The sequence below is a fragment of the Prionailurus bengalensis genome, chromosome D2 (genome assembly GCF_016509475.1).
Source record: "Prionailurus bengalensis isolate Pbe53 chromosome D2, Fcat_Pben_1.1_paternal_pri, whole genome shotgun sequence".
Lineage (NCBI taxonomy): Eukaryota > Metazoa > Chordata > Mammalia > Carnivora > Felidae > Prionailurus > Prionailurus bengalensis.
The window spans coordinates 5,137,387-5,159,958 of NC_057351.1; the positions used below are offsets into that span (position 1 = coordinate 5,137,387).

At 41.6% G+C, this 22,572-nt stretch overlaps 1 protein-coding gene across 3 annotated transcripts in view; it reads right to left on the reverse strand.

Moving 5' to 3' along the window:
- The window catches only part of PRKG1 (protein kinase cGMP-dependent 1), a 1,261,759-nt gene that overhangs the window by 211,364 nt on the left and 1,027,823 nt on the right, over positions 1 to 22,572 (reverse strand). For all 3 annotated transcript variants that reach the window (XM_043596140.1, XM_043596139.1, XM_043596141.1), the window contains exons 6-7: positions 17,795 to 17,872; positions 7,649 to 7,743 (exon numbers count right to left, since the gene is read on the reverse strand). In XM_043596140.1, coding sequence (XP_043452075.1) covers positions 7,649 to 7,743; positions 17,795 to 17,872 — 173 coding nt within the window. The remainder of the gene's footprint in view (positions 1 to 7,648; positions 7,744 to 17,794; positions 17,873 to 22,572) is intronic.

The following is a 22,572-nucleotide window of genomic DNA, read 5'->3' on the forward strand; positions in this document are numbered from 1 at the left end:
AATGCAAATCAAAGCTGCAATGAAATATCACCTCACATCTGTCAGAATGGCTAAAATCAAAACCACAAGAAACAACAAGTTGGACAGGGATGTGGAGAAAAAGGAACTCTTGGGCACTGTTGGTAGAAATGCAACCTGGTGCAGCCACTGTGGAAAACGGTATAGAGGTTCTTCAAAAAATTAAAACAGAATTACCATACGATCCAGTAATTTCACTACTTGTATTTACCCAAAGAAAACAAAAACACCAATTTGTAAAGATATATGTACCCCTCTGTTTATTGCAGCATTGTTTGAAAATAGCCAAATATGGAAGCAACCCAAGTATCCAATGCTAGATGAAAGGATAAAGATGTTAAGTGTGTGAGAGTGTGTGAGTGTGTGTGTGTGTGTGTGTGTGTGTGTTACAATGGAATATTACACAGCCAGAAAAAGAATGAAACCTTGCCAGTCACAACAACATGGATGGATCTAGAGGGTATAAGGCCAAGTGAAATATGTCAGTCAGAGAAAGATAAATACCATCTAATTTTACTCATATGTGGAAAACAAAATAAAACAAAACAAAACCAATGTACAAAGAAGCAAACGAAGAAATAGACTGTTATTTATAGAGAACAAACTGGGTACCAGAGGAGAGAGGTGGGTAGTGGGAGAAATCAGTGAAACAGGCGATGTGTATTAAGAATACATTTATGGTGTAACATATAGTGCGTGTATGTATGTATAAGGTTTGTAGTAATGTACAGAATTGCTTAATTGCTACACTATACACCCGAAACTAATATAACACTGTATGTTAACTACCTTGGAATTAAAATGAAAAAAAGAAGGAAGGAACGAAGGGAGGAGGAAGGGAGGGAAGGAGGTAAAAGAAAAGTGCTCACCCTCTCTCTGTTGGTCCAAGAGATTTTCCCTGAGAGAAACAGAAACCCAAGCCGAACACCTGGGACATGAGATCTCTCTCCTATCTTCATGGTACAAGGACATGAAGCTGAAGCCCATCCTCGCGATGGCAAAAATGAAATAGCCATGAAGACATGGCCCTGACCCCAGGGAATGTGGCAGTCTACCAGCTCCGCTCAAAGTGGGGGAGCAAAAAGACAAACAAAAATGAAATGAAACCTCCCCAAGCTATAATAAACCACACAATAAAACAGGAAGGGTCTGCAGATGTAAGAAATGTTAGGATCTATACATCAAAATGAAAGTAACAAAATTTCAAGTAATAGTTTAAAAATAACAAAACAAAACAAAATATAAACAGGAAATAATACAGACAGACATGAAGACAGATCGCTATGCACAGCTAACATGATTTACTTATCTAATGAATATCAGTTTATTATTATCATTCTACCCTACATGCTATATACATTACTTGGCTTATTAATGACCAACTGTATGTAGCCAGGTACGATTAGTCCCATTTTACAAACCACGAATCTGAACTACAAAGAAATGAAGGGAAACAAGATCACACACGTTATAAATGCGAGGGCTGGGATTCGAACCCAGGCAGTCTCATTGCAGAGCTCACTAACCACTGTGGTGTGCCAAGTTGAACTTCTAAAAGTCATATTTAAAAACTAATCACTGGGAAACTCCTCCGTGGATGGGTCGAATTTAAGACTTGATGCAGGTGAAGGGAGAGAATTGCCCAGATCCCATCACAAAGGTAACATGGAATGATACAGAGCAATAAGATACAGATGTGAGAAAATAAGGCAAGAATGGTACACTGAGGAGTTGAAACCTGGAACATAGGGAACCCCCAAGTGAGAGATTAAGAGAAAGGGGGGTGAAAGAGAGTATGCAGGGATAATGCTTAGAATTTTCTAGAATTGAGGAAAACTATATTCTCAGGACCAAAGAATACAAAGAGTGATATGAAGGAAAAGAAAACATATCTGCCTCTAGACAACGTAGGAAAAAGTGCACAACATCAAAGACAAAGAGATAGCGACCAAAGAAAAAGGCACACGACCTACAAAGGAACAGTGATTTGACTCACTGCACACTATGGATGCCAGAAGACAGCCGACTTGCCTTAAAATGCTGAGGATAAATAAATTTTAACCCAGATTTCTATGCACAGCCCAGGGCACATATAGGCAAAGGCAGAAAGTGTAAACAGATAATCTATGAACAACTATTAAAGAATAAACCCAAAAGGAATGCGCTGGTATAATAATGACTAATTACTCACAATAATGACTAATACCTAAGGATTTACCAACCAGGTGGAGTCATAGCCTAGAAAACTAGAGAGAAAATGGTATGAGTGGTTTGAACACAGGAGAATCCTTGTGTCATTCAAGAGAAGGACAGAGCTACGGTTAACATTACATACTAGCCATGCCTATTACAAATCTAAAGTTAATCATTAAAAAAGAAAAAGGGAAAATTTCTAAATAAGGGATGGCAGAAATGCAATTCGCATGACAGAAGGAAAAGAAAGAAAAATGACATATTGGTGCAAAATCAAAGAGAGATTTCAGATGTGTAAAAATTTAAGACAAATAAGATACGCTTACGTACATGTATGAATAAAATATATATAATACATTATAGACACATAAGCAGTGAGGGTGTACATGGCCAACCTCAAGAGATGATGGTGGGAGGGAAAGAATGAAAAGGATACCAAAGAGCCTTGAATTGTATCTATCATGTTTTATTTCCAAATAAACACATGAATAATGATCACATTCAAATATGGCAAAGTATTGAAGTGCACTATCCAGTATTCTATCCTTTGATGGGCCCTCATTTTATTAATTAACAAAAGAGAGAGGGGGGAAAACAGGTTCAGAAATGTTAATTCACCTTCCCAAGATCATGGTCCTTGAGGGAAGAATCTGGGGAAATACAGACATGGCTTCTTCTTTTTTCCATCAACAAGGACAGACCTAGCACGTGACAATGGTGTTCAGAAGACTGGAAATAGCTAGGAGGGTTCCTGGAGGGAAGGGCCCTCTGGCAGTGGCTTGTTATTAAATGCCACCCATTTAACAGGGTGACACAGGGCTGCATTTGGCATCCAGTGGTCTGTTCCAGCTGTAAAGAGGCAAAATCCCAAGGGAAGCAGAGGCTGTGACCTAAGGAAAGCTAGAGATCATCTAGTTCAATGGTCTCAGTTTACAAATTCAGAACCAGAGACCCAGAGAGGTTAAGTGGCTTGCTCAGAGTTATATAATCGGTGAGTGGTTGACCTCACATGTAATGCTGTGCCAATTATACCAAGCATTCTAAACTCTGGCCAAGAAGTAACAGAGCCTTCTTGGAATGACGACGGGGACAGGGATCACCGCGCTGAGGCTATTGCTGATGACAGTGAAAACAAGATGGTGGCAGCACTGATGACAGCAGCTAACTTTCTTTGAGCGTAATTTAAATTTTAGGCACTCATTCAAATGCTTTATAACAATCCCCTTGATTATTCCTCTCAACGACCAAAAAAAGAGTCAGGTATAATCACCACCTCCATTTCTGATTACAGGAGAACCTCTGAGGGTCTCATGATCTGTCAGTGACAAGTGGACCCTAACCCATGTCGACTGATTTCTGAGCTTGAACTCTTACCCACATGCCACGCTGAAGACTCAAATGTCAGGGGGCAGGGGGCAAGGGGCAATGGGAGCTCAGCCCCATCTGTCAGGTTCCACTGAGTCTTAGGTGTTTTTCCTATTACCTCTGATGCAAAGTGTGGGTGTGGCTTAGAATATGACACCATCTGATGCCTGTGTGAATTCTGCGTGGTTTCGAGTCAGGTGTAGAGCTTGAAGCCACAGTGAGTCGGAGTGGGATGGACTGACTCATGAGTTACTGAACTACACCTGCAGTAATTTCTCTTAAACACAAGTGTAGTTTTCGTGTACATAAGGAAAGAGCACTTCTGTCAAGAGTACAACATTTTGCCCTCTCTCTGGTGTGGAAAAACTATTATCATGGCCAAAAAAAAAAAAATAGCGACTGAGCCAAAGAATACAGAATAATTTGCTTCATGTCAACCAACAAAAGTGAGAGCAATCCATGACTTCAATACTTCCGGTAATGAGATGCTATTGGTTAATGGGGTTAATGGATGTTGATGATATAGATTGTATCATATCTATGACTTGACTGTCTCCAGAGAACAAGGAAATGGAGCTTGTTACTTCTAGAGGCAGAACTCGAAAGCCAAGTTCTGGAGTCAGGGGGCCAAGGTCACAACGCAGCTTTGTCATTCAATTATCTACCATGGGCTTACCCAGTACTCATATTAGGCACACTAAAATTTAAAAATAATGGTCAAAAATTCACGTCAAAATTACCAGTATTTTAATGGTCTGCTGGACATCCTTGAGAAAATAAAGCAACAATTCCCAGTACGTATAAATTTTACATGAGTGAAAACAATGATCTGAAAAGCTGTTATGGACACACAGAGATCGCTGACTATGTAATCTTTCTTCCAAATATAAAAATGATATGATTTGCCAAGAAGCACAGCTATTACTCAAAAGGATACATAGTGCCCAGAAGATTTTCTATCTCAAAGTAACATAAAATTTTACAGTTTTTAGAGGGAAACAAGTAAAACAAATCAATCTGATTTGTGAACGGTTAGAGTTTCTTGTGCGCAACAATGAAACTCAAAGAAAAGATCAAAAAGGAACATAGATACTCAGGGTGAAAAACAGGTTACACCTATGGGACATCAAAACATTAAAAAAAAATAAGGAAGTAAGAAGGGTTAACCTAATAGGCTTCCTTTACTGAATTTAGATAGATAGAAATCACAAAATGGCAGCTCACAGGTCAAATCGTTTGCAGAAGTGTTTTGTTGTTGTTGTTTTGCTTTGTTTTTTTGCTTGCAGAGCTTTTTTTTTTAAAATCAAGTTACAAAATCACATTTCATATTTGTTTTCCCAAAACCTAAGTTTTTTTCTGCTTAAAAAACTGTAGCAATGAGCTAGTGGTCAGTAATTGCTGTACTCTTGACGTAAGGGCTTCTACTTACCCACCTCACTTTACTCATTTACATTACCAGCCTGCAACCCTTGTAGACAAGTGAGTTCATAACCCTTTCCCCACCGCCAAACAGATCCAAGCAGAGAAAGTGACCGATCCCAAGAAGCGATTACCTGATTAGGTATCATTAGAGAGAGGCTCATGTTTGTTTGTTCGTTCATTCATTCATTCATTCATTCAGTAAATGCATGTTGAGTATCTGAAAAGTACCAGATACTGAGCCCAAATCAGAACGTAAGTATATGGACTTCTTTCCATCAAGGCAACACGCAGCCGTAAGATGTATGTAATAAAGAGAAGTGAGAACAAAACATTGATGAATGGAAATCACATGAGAAATTCTAAGAAGTGCTAACAGTGACAAGGGTCCCAAGGAAGGGGAATTTGAAAAAGGAAGGGGTGGTCCGCAGAGTAAAACTATGGCTGAGAAGCGACAGAAAAGACCAGACAGAAAAGAAAGAGCATACTCTGATGCAAGTAGCAAACCCCTGGTGACATGTAAGAGGGCACTTAGAGGAGGCTGAGAAGGCCGGGCTGAGAAGCGAGAAAGTAAGAGCAAAGGGCACAAGAAAGAAATAAACTGCTGGAAGAGAGAGGGGGTGTAGGGCGACAGCGGGGGTGAGGAGACAGTGTACGGAGGACTGAATACGGACAAAAGAGAATTTGGCACCAAAAAGTTCACGAGAATAGCCATATGCTAGAATGAATTCAGTCTAGACGGAATACCATTAAATGTTGACCTCCGAGAAAATTTGGTAACTTTTCCATAAACTGTATCTTCAGGGTCACTTTTTTATTTTTTTTTCAGGGTCACTTCTTAAGACACATTCTAGGAAGGGGTTACCACCACCGAAGCTTTCTTTAATTGGCACCAAAATTCAGTGGCGATAAGCTATCAAGAGGAAATCTGTCAATTTCCAGTTATGTTTTATTGTCTGGTGTTCCACTTGTGATCTCAATCAGAGACGATTGAAAACGTTTCTGTTTCTTTGGCTCTGTTGGAAACGACGTTTTTCACACAGGCATTTAATCTTGGACCAAAGGAATCAGGTGGCATTATTCTCTAGCATCCTCTACAGATAATCAAGGGAAAGAAACATTCAAGTACCAATGCTGTCTCTGCCCGTTATACTGAAAAGCTAGTGTCTATCGCATTCTTTTGTGCGTGTATAGTGAATATGGTATTTCTTCCGACTTTGCTGTTGGAAAAAAGCGAACGGGAAGTACATGCTCATCAGATAAGGATCAAATGAACCGCATACAAGAAAAGAAAAAAAGAAAGTCAAATGCATTTAGTTCTATTTGGTTCTGAATCTTCATTAGCTAATGTGGTGTACTTAGGAGGACTTATCAGATCCGTTTCATGTCTATAGCTGTGAAAGGGTGGGTAAAGAAAAAGAAAAGTTGCTCTGTGATTGTGGCTTAAAAATGAAAACTCCCTGAGTTATTTCTTCATAGCAATCTTTTTTTTTTTTCAACGTTTATTTATTTTTGGGACAGAGAGAGACAGAGCATGAACGGGGGAGGGGCAGAGAGAGAGGGAGACACAGAATCGGAAACAGGCTCCAGGCTCCGAGCCATCAGCCCAGAGCCCGACGCGGGGCTCGAACTCACGGACCGCGAGATCGTGACCCGGCTGAAGTCGGACGCTTAACCGACTGCGCCACCCAGGCGCCCCTCTTCATAGCAATCTTAAACAAAATGCTTCTAATGTAATTTTTAAAAGAAGGCATAATTTGAAATGGAAGCAAAACTCAGTGTTCCAAATATTTTGGGAACGAATTACAGCCTATTGCGGTTCCTCTCTAGCAGACGCTCCTGCACCTGGAATTTGATACCAAAATAAAAGTTTATTGGTTATTTCTGATTCAAGTATGTATGTGTGTATACACACACACATACCCTGCACTGAGTTTTGACAAGTCTCATCTATATATACTGATCATTCAGATGTGTTGTTTATTGGAAAACAAGAAGAGAATACCCAAATATATCTGCCAAATTTGTCATGCATTCTGTAAAATGTGTAGTCCAAAATCAACTGGGTTTTCCTTCCATAGTATATGGGAAGAAATCCCAAGTGCTTGCTTCTCAAGGCTTTACAAGTAGAATTTCCGGGACCTTGCAATATACGTCTCTGGGTCCATCCATGGTTAATGTTCATGTGCATTATCTCCACCACTGGGAGGACAACCACTACCCAGATGTGAATCCCAGCCAGTCTCCACTGCCTTCTGATCCTTGGTTTGTACAGTCAGTTCAGGGATTTCCAAATTCTCAACCAATCACCTTCCTAGGATTCTGAGCAAAACTACCACACAAAGTAAGCTTAGCAGAGACTTTTCCCTCCCTTTTAGAGTCTTTATAGAGACCGTGGTTACTGAGCACAAAGCTAGGAAATTTTTCCATTACTATAAAAACGTTATATTACAGAAGCTAATCCATTTATCTTAAAGCCTATGTAAATGCATTACAAGTCCACATGGAAATAAATAAAAACGATTATTAAGCCTCCGTGTCTGGTATTAGGATAAACACTAATTAAAGGGCCTCTTTTGCTAGGAGCTCAATATTTAAGACAGGAATTTATGTCATGCTCAAACCAAAAGTGTGTCCGATGTGATCTACTCACCCTTGCAAGGCCTTCTCTCCAAACCAGTCTCCTTTCCCTAAAGTTCTAAGAAAGACCGGGTCTTCACTTGGTGAGTCTTCCCGAGTGACATTTACCTGCAAAGGGAAACAATAAAAGTCTCTATCCACTGCACACACAGATTGATCAAATGAACACTAACCGATGATGTTAATTCCACTTGTTTCCACTTTTAAAGAAAACGCATACATTACCACGAAAAGGACCAACACAATATCACAAATGTCCATGCACATCACAAGAAATGCCCATCAAATACTGTTAGGCTGTTTCGAGCTGTTTTCAAGAAGTAATAAATTATCCAGAAATCTGAATTTCACTTAATTCTCATTCCTGTTCTTGTTTCCTACCTCCTGTGAGGCAAGCACTATGAAAAATTAAGTGAGCCTTCCTCCAACCTTTTGTAATGTGTTTATGTGTTTGGGTTTTTAAAAAATATGCATAGCATAATACAGTACGTATCTTACTGTAAGATAAATGTAAGTATGCAACTTACATTTTTTTCCCCCTTAACATTGTTTTATTACTTGTTCCATGCTCTTAGATATGAATCTAGTCCATTCATTTTCATGTTCCAGGGCCTTTTTCCATTCTCTGTTTACTCATCCATTTCCTTACAGGTGGACGTTTATATTGTTTTTGCTGCAGTAAACATCTTTCTACACACCTCTCATGCACGTCCCCATTCCACGAAGACACGCTTGTCTCTTCCACTCACAGGTTAATGAAGCCTTTTTAGAGGTCCCTAACCCAAGACAGTCCTTAAGGTCCACATGCTTTGTTGAGTAGGATTTCAGTTTTTAAAACGAATAAAATTCAGTTTTCACCTCATAAGGAGCTGTAAGTTTTTTTCTATTTTTTTGATTTTTATTTTAGAGAGAAAGTGCTCATGAGTAGGGAAGAGGAGCAGAATTTTTTTAAATGTTTACTTGAGAGAGAGTGAGAGAGCAGGGGAGGAGCACAGAGAGGGGGAAAATCCCAAGCAGGCTCTGCACTGACAGCACAGAGTCCAACACGGGGCTCAATCTCACAAACTATGAGATCATAGCTGGAGTCAAAACCAAGAGTCCATCGCTTAACGTACTGAGCCAACCAGGTGACCCACAAGAGAGCGTCTTAAGCAGACTCCATGCTCAGTGTGGACCACTACCCAAGGCTCAATCCCACAACCCTGGGATCATGACCTGAGCTGAAATAGAGTCAGACACTCAACCAACTGAGCTACCCAGGTGCCCAAGAGCTGTAAGTTGTTTGAACGGAAAAACTTTATTGCCCAAACAAGATATCTTGGCCCCTAAGGACTTGTGTCCACAGAAGGAAAATAATAATGAGTTTGTTGCATGAATGAAGACCTAAATACAGGAAGCTGTAACTTAATTCACTTCCCCCTCAGGTTCTACTAATATTCATAATACTGGCTATGTTTCACCTAGAATGGTTAAATAGTTAAAACTCACCTACCTGGAAAATGTAAGGTGGTAGAAAAAATTCATTTTTTTTAATCAGTAGGGTTTTAAGTTTATTTATATTTGAGAAAGAGAGCAAGTGGGGGAGGAGCAGGGAGAAAGGAAGAGAGGATCCCAAGGAGGTTCCAGGCTGTCAGTGCAGAGCTCAACACGGGGCTTAAACTCATGCACCGGGAGATCATGACCTGAGCCAAATTCAAGAGTTGGACATTTAAGCAACTGAGCCACCCAGATGCCCCAGAAAAAATTAATTTCTTAAAACAATGCTAGACACTTAAGCACATTTAAAAATACTATGCTTTGGGTTTCTGAGTTTAGAGATTAGATGACAAAGACCAGGACTTTTGTAAGTAAGAATGTATGTGCAAGGTGGAGGGAATTCAATTATTATTCTCCACTGATGCATTTGATTACTTTTCCACACTGTATCAAAACCATGGGGATGTAGTTTTTAACCCTCTTAAATCAAGCTATATCACAGAGATGCTCATTTGCATTCTGATAAGGCTTTTATAGATGTGAATAGAAATACACTACTGCATTGATTCTCAAACTTTGTGGTAGGGGGCTTTACTTAAAATAAAGGCTACTGAACTTATGAGACATGTCTCCTAAGACAAAGGAAACAAAAGCAAAAATGAACTATTGGTACTACATCGAGATAAAAACCTTCTTCACGGTGGAGGAAATAATCAAAACTAAAAGGCAGCCTATGGAATGGGAGACAATTTTTGCAAATGACCCGATAAAGGGTTAGTATCCAAAATCTATAAAGAACTTATCAAACTCAACATCCAAAAACCAAATAATCCAGTTAAAAAATGGGAAGAAGACACTAAGAGATGTTTTTTCAAAGAAGACATCCGGATGGCCAACAAACACATGAAAAGATGTTCAACATCACTGATCATCAGGGAAATAGAAATCAAAACTCCAATGAGTTACCACCTCACACCTGTCAGAATGGCTAAAATCAACAACACAGGAAACAACAGGTATTGGAAAGATGTGGAGAAAGGGGGAACCCATGTGCACTCTTGGTGGGAATGCAAACTGGTGCAGCCACTCTGGAAGACAGTATGGAGGCTCCTCAAAAAGTTATCAATGGAATTACCCTGTGATCCAGAAATTGCACTACTAGGTATTTCCCTGAAGGATGCAAAACTACAGATTCAAAGGGGCACATGCACCTCAATGATTATAGCATCACTATCAACAATAGTGAAACTATGGGGAGAGACCAAGTGTCCACTGACTGATGAATGGATAAAGAGGATATGGTGTGTATACACACACACACACACACACACACACACACACACACACACAGAGGAATATTATCCAGCAACAACAATGAAATCTTGCCATTTGTAATGACATGGATGAAGCTAGAGAATATTATGCTAAGTGAAATAAGTCAAATACCTTATGATTTCACTCATATGTGAAATTTAAGAAACAAAACAGGTGAACATGGGATGGGGGGAGAGAGGGGACAACCATAAAGCAAACTCTTAACTATAGAGAACAAACGGAGGGTTAATGGAGGGGAGGAGTGTGGGGAGATGGGTTAAATGGGTGATGGAGATTAAGGAGGGCACCTGCCGTGATAAGCACTGTGTGTTTTATGCAAGTGATGAATCACTAAATTCTACATGCAAAACTAACATCACACTGTATGTTAACTAACTGGAATTTAAGTAAAAGCTTGGAAGAGAAAAATAAGGCCTACTTGACTGTCATTCTTGAGGTTCTAATCTATTGGGACTTGGAAATCTGCATTTCAAAAGATTAATATAGGTGTCTTAGATGCAAATGTTCCATAGACCAACCTTTGACAGACCTGAATCCACTGTTTTATTTCTGAACCTCAGTTTTCTCAACTGTACAATAAATAGGCAACACAACAAAACTATCTTTCAGTCCTGACTATTAAAAAAATGGCATGAACTAAGGTGTAATACACTAAAAGATCACTAGTTCAAAATTAGATATAAAGATACATTATATAATTGTACATTTGTCTTGTGGTTAACAACAACAAAAAGATTAAGAATTTGAAATGCCAGGTTTATGCAAGGCATGGAAAGATTTCAGTGGATTTTGAAATATCTTTACAAAAATGTTACTGAAATGCAGGAACAGAGGCATAAAAAGTGGGCCACCTATTGAATAGACCACTTTCTGCTTATATGATAAGTGTGAAGAAAACCCTATCTGCATAATCCATATATGTGAAAAGATAAGCAGTCAAAGAACAAGAAGAAAAGCTTTCTTTTAAAGTTGCAATTTCTACACTTTTTCTTTTTACATATAATGAATCATTCTAAATATGCAGACATCAGGCATGGACATTTGCATCTTTAATTCTAAAATAAGTAAGTTAGGATAGAGAAAGTTAAATATGCAGAGATAGCCTCTCTAACCTTGGCCTATATTACTTATTATTTTCCTTTAAACCACAAAGTACTTTATGACCCACCATGCTAGGGGAAAGGAGTACCTATGGAGCCTTTAAAAAAATTTTTTTTAACGTTTATTTATTTATTTATTTATTTATTTATTTATTTATTTATTTTTAAATTTTTTTTTCAACATTTATTTTTGGGACAGAGAGAGACAGAGCATGAACGGGGGAGGGGCAGAGAGAGAGGGAGACACAGAATCGGAAACAGGCTCCAGGCTCTGAGCCATCAGCCCAGAGCCTGACGCAGGGCTGGAAGTCACGGACCGCGAGATCGTGACCTGGCTGAAGTTGGACGCTTAACCGACTGCGCCACCCAGGCGCCCCTAACGTTTATTTATTTTTGAGACAGAGAGACAGAGCATGAACAGGGGAGGGGCAGAGAGAGAGGGAGACACAGAATCTGAAACGGGCTCCAGGCTCTGAGCTGTCAGCACAGAGCCTGACGCGGGGCTCCAACTCACGAACCGTGAGATCACGACCTGAGCCGAAGTCGGACGCTTAACCGACTGAGCCACCCAGGCGCCCCAACTTATGGAGCCTTAAAGACAGTAATACTTGGTCTGTCTAACTCGTATTACCTCAACACCTCAACTAAAAAATGGGAGAGTTATCTCAAAAGAGGGTATGTGCGTGTATGAATTAAATAAGGAAATCTCATGTGAAAAGCATCCTCTTAATAGTAAATGCTCAAAAAGGTTGGTGACTTTCCTCCTATTTTCTCCCTTTCTTCTACTACTCATGTTTCAGAAATTCATGCATTTGGTTGTAAAATAAATATCCCCTTATCACTACTATCGCTCTTTCATTGTTGCTATGAAACGCTATTTAGAGCAGAAACTTCTTTTCCTTCTAGAGAAATAAGAGTGTGTGTTCTAATGTTTTCACTTACCTATGTATTAACTTGTTTTCTGAAAGATATATGTGGGGTCTAGTGATTTGAGTTTTTTAAACTAGTTAAGTTTATTTATTTATTTTGAGAGAGAGAGAGAGAGAGAGAGAGAGAGAATGAATGAATGAATGTGAGTGGAGAAGAGGTGGAGAAAGAGGGAGAGAGAAAATCCCAACCAGGCTCCGCACTGTCAGCACAGAGACCGACGAGGGGCTCCAACTCATGAACCTTGAGATCATGACCTGAGCCGAAACCAAGAGTCAGACGCTTAACCGACTAGGCCACCCAAGCGCCCTTAAACTCTATTTTAAAACCATACGCATATTTTAAAAATTAAGAATCAAAATTAAGAATCAAAATAAAAATTAGATATTTTTAGGGGGACATCTAAAATTGATCGTTGATACTGAAGACTTCAATAAACAGTATCAGTGTACTCAACCAACATGTTCAATCAAAAACAATTTTAAAACACGAAACGTTTTAGTACAGATTCAGGTTATATAAACAAAGCAATGTTTACTGTAAAAAACCCAAAAGAAGCTGAGAATTTACAGATTTATGGGAAAGACCCAGCTGGAGAATAAGGGTTAGGTCATCACTCTCCCACCTGTGTGACTAACAGGCCATAGAAACCGAGGGGTCCCCAAACCAAAGCATTTCTCCTTTCTAACAGTGTTCCTCACAGAGCACTCAAAACTTGGTCCTGTTCTTCCCAAACCAAAATGCCTCCTGAAGGACAATGAGGGCACTTTAGGCAACGTATCTGCTAGCTTGGGACACGTACAGGGTAGGAACGTGTTTTCTGAGCTTCAAGTTTGCCTGCACTCTTTGAGCCATGAATTAAATTCAGTGTGGTCAAGATGCAGGATTTCTGGGAGTAGGATCTGATCATTGAACCTTCTGTGTAACACGGGAGTAAATTAGAGTCTCTCTCCACCGCGTGTCCTAACCCACTCTCCCCAAATGTCTGCCGTGCATCTCATGGTCATGATCCCCTTTCTAATGTCTATAATATAATGTGTGTGCCTGCGTGCCCCCACAACTCATTCCAGGCATAAATACCAGATATCTTCCTGTTGTTGAACCTCATAAAAATGCGAGCATACCACATGTATTCTTCGGCGACTTGCTTCTTTTGAGGGGTATTGTATTTGAGATTTCTCCAATTCTCCCATGTTAATACCCAACGCTGAAGTTCATTTCCTCACTTTACATATTATCCCATTATATGAATATATATATCCCATTATATATGTCCCATTATATACATACATACACACATACACATTTCATTAATTCTTCTAGAGATATAAATGTGTTTCTTCCAGATTTACCTATATAATCACTGTTCTATCTCATGACTTCCAGATAGTTCTCTTGCCTTACTGTAATGATTGTGGCGTTCAGTTGCACATTGAACAGAAGTGCTGATAATGCTCATTTTATCTTGTCCTTGATCTACAAGGAAGAGCTTCTCATGCTTCACTCTTACGTACCCATATACAAATAAAATTTCCATCACTTCCATATTCAACAACATCAAACATCATGATAAACCAATTTGTTTACGCAACACGCTCAAACAATTAATTCTAAGCAAAGCCATCTGGTTTTAAATGGCATTTAATGGACAAGAGTTTTTGAATCACATTTTTTGTCTAACAGTAGCATATTAGATATGTTGAACAGAATCAGAAAATCAAAATGTATTTGAGTCATTACTGCAACTCTGAAGTTTTGCCTAACAATCCTGTTCAATCTTGGCTCAACGTCCTTCTGGAGAGAGTTCAATTTTTGATGTAACACAGCTACAGGGCCATACGCAGAAAATTTGGGCAAAGATAGTTTTCACTGCTCCTTTGTGAATTCTTCGATATTTTATGGTTCATGGTTGGGTGGAAAGGAACGTCACGTTTCCAGGCAACTGGAATATACAGAGAACTAACTCAGCTTCTAGAAGAGGCAGCAACAAGTACTGTAGACATCACTGTAAGCGTTTTGCTCAAGGTGTAGAACAATCGGTTTGCGGAGGTTTAACGGGGGAAAAACACGTATTTCAGAGTTTCTCCCTTTGTGTGCAAGTGCTTCATGGGAAAATAAAAAGCCTTACACTTAAATGAATGTCTTGAGTGGGGGGAATCCACTTGTAACTCTAGCTGCCTGTGGGTGTCTTATGACATGCTCTAAGGAAAAGCCAGTTCAGGGGTAACAGGGAAACGATCTTTGCAAGGGCTACCCTTTGTAATTTTTTAAACACATAAGAAAACAAGTGGACATCTGTATACCTAAAGCAAAGCATAGAGGTTCAGAAAATTTCAATTCTGCAACCTATTGGCCTGCTTACTTGAAGGCTCTTGTTACTTTTCTCTCCTGTTCCATCCCACTGGGACTTAAGCGGGTTCAACTCCTGCCCCTCAGGATTTTATATACTGATTCCAATACATGCATACAAGAATTAGTATAATTAATATACTAATATAATATCTTAATAATCATATAATTAATGTGATTAAAAATCATAGCAGCTAAGTTGCAGGACATGAAAAACTAGTTATGGAAAAATCTATGGCTGGTTTAGAAAACATCTTGAAAGTGTCAAAAGAGTCTAACATATTCTTTCTACTTCTCTCCCAGGATCCCCATGGTGCTCTGAAATATTGCCAAGGGAATGGGCTCCTGCGGTGTCATTTCCTTGTTATTTCTGTTTATGCATAATACAAAACTCATAAAGTAGCACCACTAATGCACCTGTTTTAAACTCAAACTGGTTACAAACCACAGGTTCCTTTAGGTAGTGCTAGGTATTTGCAGTAATGGGGTAATTACAAAAGTCTGTCAGAAATTCATCATAAATGGATAAATGTATCATCCCATGAGAGCAAAGGATTAGCAAAATGATAAAGAAAAAAAAAATAAATCCAGACTGTCGGGACAAAAAAGTCCCCCTGTGGCCTACTGAATCATTTATATCCATGAGGATTTTCAATTTCTCCCGATTCTTTGGTAAATGTTAAGAAATAAAACAGTAAATGGTAAAGCTCCAATAATTTATACATAAACCACAAAATGTTAAGGTTTCTTAGCCTCTAACACTGGGCCATTCAGAACACAGTTTTCACTGTAACTGTGGTCGGACATGTCATTTCTTGATGTCCTCAAGATGCCGGCACCTGACATCTATGTCTGTCCCAGGCTTCCTGCGATCGGTCAACAGAACAGGTATGATACAAACACAGCCGGTGCCATCTTCGCTTTAGTGTGACGTGTCACTGGTGTAAAGTCGGACACATTCTTGAGTCAAAATCGTTTCAGAGAGGATTATCTAAACTGTGACCCAGCAAGATTTATAATCTTTCACATATCCTGTTCACTGGGGGTCCGTAAATCGCTTTCCTTTTTTCACATGAGCCATAAAGTACGAGAGTCAGTCGTATTTGTTCAATTAGAAGAAACAAACTTATTTACATTTTAGAAATCGCTTCTTCATTTACAAATTTTAATTGGGGCGCCTGGGCGGCTCAGTCGGTTGGGCATCCGACTTCGGCTCAGGTCACGATCTCACGTCATGAATTTGAGCCCCGTGTGGGGCTCTGTGCTGACGGCTCGGAGCCTGGAGCCTGCTTCCGATTCTGTGTCTCCCTCTCTCTCTGCCCCTCCCCCACTCATGCTCTGTCTCTCAAAAATGAATGCACATTAAAACATTAAAATAAAATTTTAATTTACTTTTCAAATAAGCTCTATGCCCCACACGAGGCTCGAACTCACCACTCTAAGATCAAGTCACATGCTCTACTCACTGAATCCAGTCAGGCACCCCCAAACTTATTTACATTTCAAAATAACAATTAGAAAAAGGAGAACTGCTGTATACATTCCCTTCCACCGGCATTTCCTTCCCTATCGCTAAGTATGTACAAATTCCTCTTAAGGATCCCTCATGATGAAGCAAAATAAGTTCAGATCATTAGATATAAATACCATATGTTATAACTTACAAGGTTATGACTTCACTGATGAAAGGAAATGTAAGGTATTTTTAGAGTGTTAGAGCATACATCTGCATAAGTTGCCATTTTCCAATTCACTTAATTTATTAGTTTTTAAATACAAGTTGAGGTAGATTTCTAATGCTTCAAAGTTAATATAAAAGCATAAATTATGATTTTTCATTCATATCCTTTGTCTACCCCATATTTATCCTTTCCCCTATAATTTATCACTTTGAATAGATCCTGTTTAATAGGTTTATCCTTTCCCTTATAACATCACTTTTAATGGATATTAAGAAGTATCCACTGAAAATTTCTTTATGAAGACATAATAAAACATGAGTATACTTATATCCTTGATGTTCTGGGTGCTAGGCAACTTGCCTAAGAATACTGAGACTGATAAGTTTTATAGGGGGATTCAGACTTGGGCCATTTATTTTATTTTTATTTCATTTTATTATTATTTCTTGAGAGAGAGAACATGGACAGGGGAGAGGGGCAGAAAGAGAGAGAGAGAGAGAGAACGAGAATCTCAAGCAGGCTCCAAGCTCAACATGGAGGCCAACACGGGGCTCGATCTCACTAACCTGGGGATCATGACCTGAGCTGAAATCAGGAGTTGGATGCTCAGCTGACTGAGCCAGGAGTCCCTGGACCATCTGATTTTTAAATTTTTTTTCAACGTTTATTTATTTTTAGGACAGAGAGAGACAGAGCATGAACGGGGGAGGGGCAGAGAGAGAGGGAGACACAGAATCGGAAACAGGCTCCAGGCTCTCAGCCATCAGCCCTGAGCCTGACGCGGAGCTCGAACTCACGGACCGCGAGATCGTGACCTGGCTGAAGTCGGACGCTTAACCGACTGCGCCACCCAGGCGCCCCGACCATCTGATTTTAAAGCCCTGGTGTTCTACCACAGCTATGTTACTGCTTCTAATGATGAGACGGAACTTTTCATTTTTGTTTTTGTTTTTTCCTGTTGAGAATTTCTAAAGTCACTTTAGTCTGTCTCTTGCTTAACTATATAATTTAAATGATGGAAATCTTCCCATTTATGCAGACATATCAATGGCATCCAGCATCATGGTTATTAAATTATAGAACACAGGTTATTTTCTGGTCTTCAGAGTTCTACTTCTCTTCCTCCAGGACCATTTTTGGGAGGCCCTTTCTCCAAAGTTTCTCTATCTGTTTCAGAAGATGGAAAAGCTCGAACAGCTCACACCCCCGTGCGCATGCTCCTCCAGGGGTCATCGATGCTCCCCGGGCCCCGCCCCACCGTGCAGCCCCCTTTGGCGCTCAAGGGCTTACCGTGCCTTTGCTGATGATGAAGAACGTGTCCCCTCTGGCACCTTGCCTGATGATATACTCCCCATTCTCATAGTGGGTCTGCAAAACAGAAACAGTAACAGAAAAAAAAAACATGAAGGAGGGAGTAATATCACAAACAGCTCAACCTCTTCAGATGTCAGCTCTGCAGGGACGCATTCACCCTGATGGAATTTTCCCCAAGCCAAGAATCGATCACAATTTAAGAGTAACAGTGAATGAGCACAACAATCACAAAGAAATCAGGTTTATCATGCTCACGTTTAAAACTGTTTCGTGAATGCCATCTTTCTGGGTGATTATATTCCGATCTTTAAATCCATTCATTTTAATAGTTTGATAAAAATATTCTCTCTCCCATCGACTGAGCATGAAATAAAACACCCGAGCTGCTAATTAAACTGGTCTTTTTATTTTGTCATTCTCGTTTGGGTTTTAGTATTTTTATGATGGTACCCTCCCCTCCCCTTCCCTCGCTTTTTTTGAAGAAATTACTGTGGCATCTAAAGATCTTCATTTGGAAACCAGATTGATTTTCACCATGGGTTACATGGTCTTAGGGTGAGTCTGAAGGCACTGCCTCATGCTTTCACGCCCTTGCTTCGGTCATTTAGATTCGGCCCCTGTCAAACGGAATGTCTTCATTTTATGGACTGAAATCTGGTCCAGCATCTGGGAGCTCATCAGCCAGCAAATGAAGAGCAAAGTAAGGCTGCAAAAGGGTCATCACTCAGTGTGTCAGAGCTCAGATTTGGACACAGTCACTAGGTCCGTTCCCAGGGTGAAGATTACTCCTGCCATGAACAAAAGTAATTTCTATAAGGCGAGGGGGGAAAAAGTATATTGCTGGGTCAGGAGCTATAACAGAAAAATGACACTGCGCCATCTGGCGACACTCCTCTCTGTGGCTCAGCAAGGGAGCCGTATTTGGGGAAAGAAAACGTACTTTATGCACTCCCTAGGAAACAGATTTCATGGCTTACATGGGGTATCCATCAGGCCAACGACTGTGATGTGTCCTTATGTACTTCACTATCATGTTCCTCAATGCTACTGTCTATTCACTCTTTTTTTAATGTTTATTTATTTACTCTGAGAGAGAGAGAGAGAGAGACTGCTAATGCACAGTGGGGGAGGGGCATAGAGAGAGGGAGAGACAGAATCCCAAGCAGGCTCTGTGCTGGCAGCCCGGAGCCGGACGTGGGGCTCGAACTCACAAAACCATGAGATCCTGACCTGAGCCAAGACCAAGAGTCAGACACTTAACCAACTGAGCCACCCAGGTGCTCCCATCCACTCTTACAACCGCCTTTTGTTAGTACTTGACCGTGAGAACAGCCATAACTTCTTTTGTCTATCTAGAAAATTAACGTATTACTTAATTTTCCTTTTTTTTTCCTTTTACTCGTAACAAGTTATAAAAATAGGATTATAGAGTGCATATCCTTCAACTGATTTACTTCATGTAAGAAGCTACCCACGCTCCACTGTCACGACTTGTTGTTTGGGAAAGAAAAGGTCTTTACGACATGCAGATTTTGGAAAAAAATGCCTCGATCTCAGCAACATATCTGAGTGCCTCCGAGTCAGGCCCGGTTCTAGGCACTGATGATACAAAGAGGGGTAGGACAAAAATCTCAGAGTAGTAACCATCCACTGAATGTTTCTCCTATGGTGCAACATTCTACAGGCACACAGTCCAATACAGTAGCCTCTGGCCACATGCGGCCACTGAGCAGTGACATGTGGCCAGTGTGTCTGAGAAACCGAATGTTTTTGTGTATTTCATTGCCTAGATTTTTCTCCTTAGTAACAGCGATGTTACATTATGTTCCATTTATCTTCCTCTTTGTCATATTTTTCACTTGCTTCCTAATCTGAAACCTCTTGAAACCCCCCCAAACAAGCCAGGGTGCAAACGCCATACTCCACGTTGGTAGGGTTTGGGTCCGGTCTGTTGTCCAGCCTCACACTTTCCCCAGGCTTCCCCATGGAGAAGGTTCTTGAGCCCCAAGAGTAGTATGAGGATAAGTCACCGCTGTCGAGCAGGACAAAGTCTCTCCGAAAAGAAGAGAATTCGCAGCTTACAAGAGACCACGTAATGGTAGCAGAAACGCTGTTATTTTGGAAAAGGTAGAAAAATGCAAATAAAAAGCACCAAAACTGGAAGAAACTTTAGCTCATCTGAGCTCATTTTTACTTATCTCCTTAACAGCACATTCCTCCCCATGTGACTGTCCTTTCCTTTCAGAAAGCCACAGTGATTTATACTGTATTACCCTACATATCTAAGTGCGAAGGTAAGACTTTCTCAGGGACAACACCACTGCCATCTTGACGCAGATAATCCTTTGCGGGTGGGAGCTGCCCTGGCCAGCTGTTGGGTCTCTAGCAGTCACTGTCAGCTCTATCCCCTGGATTCCTGAGCTGCTTTAAATCCCGAAAGTGAACCTTGTGGCAACCAACAATGTCACAAGACATTGCCAATTACCCTGGGGGGGGGGTGCAAAACTGTCATTTAGATTCGGTTGAGAATGTGTGAGCTAAATCTTTTATGGTTTTCTGGACCTGAAACGGCAATTTATGATGTCTCTTGATAGTGTGTGTGAACCAGATCATTCTTTGGCTTCCCTCAGTGTCGGCTTGGATCCCTGCAAGGTCTAAGGCCTCATGCTTGTGGTCAGCATTTGGAGCCGGTCACTAGCTGGGGGCACGCCTCTGACTGTCAGCTTCTGCCCTGGCCCACGCAGGCCTCTCTGGGGGGAATGCCTAGTCTCCTCCACAGCATGGTGATCTGGGGGAGAGCCACTTTCTTCTATGGCGGCTGGCTTCCAAGGGCGCAAAAGCAGAAGCTGCCAGGCTTTCCCAAGGCCCAGCCTGGGAACAGGTCCTGTATCACTTGTGCTACACTCAGAGGGTTCAAGCAGGCCCCAGATGCAAGAGGAGGGGGCTGCACAGAGGTATGAACCTTAGGAGATGGGGTGCATCAGGGCTGCTGAAACACAGTCTCCCACAGACCTCACGCTTCACATGCATGAGACGGAGCTCCCGACCTTCTCCCAGCCCTGCCTCTCCGTGACTTTTCTCCATCATTGATGACAAGCACCTTTCCTGGTACTTGTCCGATCATCTTGGAGTCCCGTTTGACTCTTCCGTCTTGTAGGCCCACAACTACTCTGTTAATACGCCCACGGTCTCCACCTTCAGATTACACCCAGAACTCAGTGACTCTTCAGTGTGCTTTTCCAGTCGCCATGTTCTCCTGCCCTGTCACCTCCTAACTGGGATACCCACTCCTACCCGACCCCTTGGTCCCCCTTCTTACCTAGCAGCCAGGCGATGCTGTTAACACACAGTCAGCCTGTCTGCCCCCATGTGCACGGGGCCCCACAGAAGCTGCAAGGTACTAACGGCTTCTGCTCCTTTCCTTCGCTGGCCCCACCACCCACCTCCCTCCCTCGCACTATGCCTGCTCTATTCACACCACTTTTCTTGCTGTTCCTTGAACACCCGGGCCCATCTCAGCACCTCTGTGTAGGCTCTGTCCTCTGCCTGAGATGCCCCTCCACACCGTATAGATCAGAAGGAGCTATCTCAGGAGAGGAAGGTTAGCAGAGGGTTGACGGACAGAAGCGAAGGAATGCTGAAGGTAAAGTAAACCGAGAGCCGGAACCAATCCTTCTGATAAAGAAGGATCCACCGGCAGCCCCAGAGAGACTGCCCTCTCTCTTCTCTACCCTTTGGTATCCCGCTGGGGCTCCCTGTTGGCTGGGGTCAGCTGGAAGTCAGGAGACAGTGGAGCCCTCCCAATTCAAATCAGCCTCTGGACAGACGGAAGGACCCAGGAAAAGTGAAAAGTAGGCCTGTGGGCAAGCAGAAGGCATCAGCCCCACGTTTACCATATCAGTCTCTTCTGAACCACCTTTTCCTCTAGAATGTCAGTTCCACAAAGGAATTTGTGTTTTCCCTGCTGTTCCCCCTGGCACCTAGAAGACCACCTGGGTGTTCGCTCAATACTTATCAAGTAAGTGGCTTACACGGTAAGGACGCTTTGTGCCCCACACAGCGAGGGCTCTTTCCCTTTTGCTGGTTTGCCCCCACCACACGGGTCCACTGCTCCAGGAACCGGGACGGGGTCAGAGCCAAGAGGGGCAGCCTCTCATCCCACAACTCCTTCTGGGGATGGAGGGCCAGAACCCTGGCAACCGTCCCCAAGAGTCTCCTTTGAGCCACATGCCTGTTCTTAAATGAGTGCCCAACAAGACGAATGGGATTCCTCTAAACGGTTTTCATGACTCAACGTCACCCCATGGTGCTGACAAGAAAACCCTTCAAGTGGAAGCAAACCCCTGGCCATGGGAAAACGGGAAGGAGGGATTGCAGAGCAGCCCAAAGGGTGTCTGCTTCATGAAGCAACCCAAGCAGTCACTGCAAGGCCAGGACTGAGACGGGGGTGGGTGCAGAAGGGGGGCGGGTAATGCTGAGACACTAGGCTGTGAGAAGAAAAGACTCAAGTCACACTAGTGGTCTTCAAATCCGCTCTGAACTGTGGTGAAGCAGAAGGAAGCAGCCTCCCCGGGTGACCTTCTGGAGTGTGTGTGTGTGTGTGTGTGTGTGTGTGTGTGTGTGTGTGAGAGAGAGAGAGAGAGAGAGAGAGAGAGAGAGAGAGAGAGAGAAATGAAGGGGAAGAGATCAAGGGTCTCAGTGGGCACTTCAGAACAAGGAAGAAGTGGATAGAGGTCTAAGCATCTCCAAGGTGG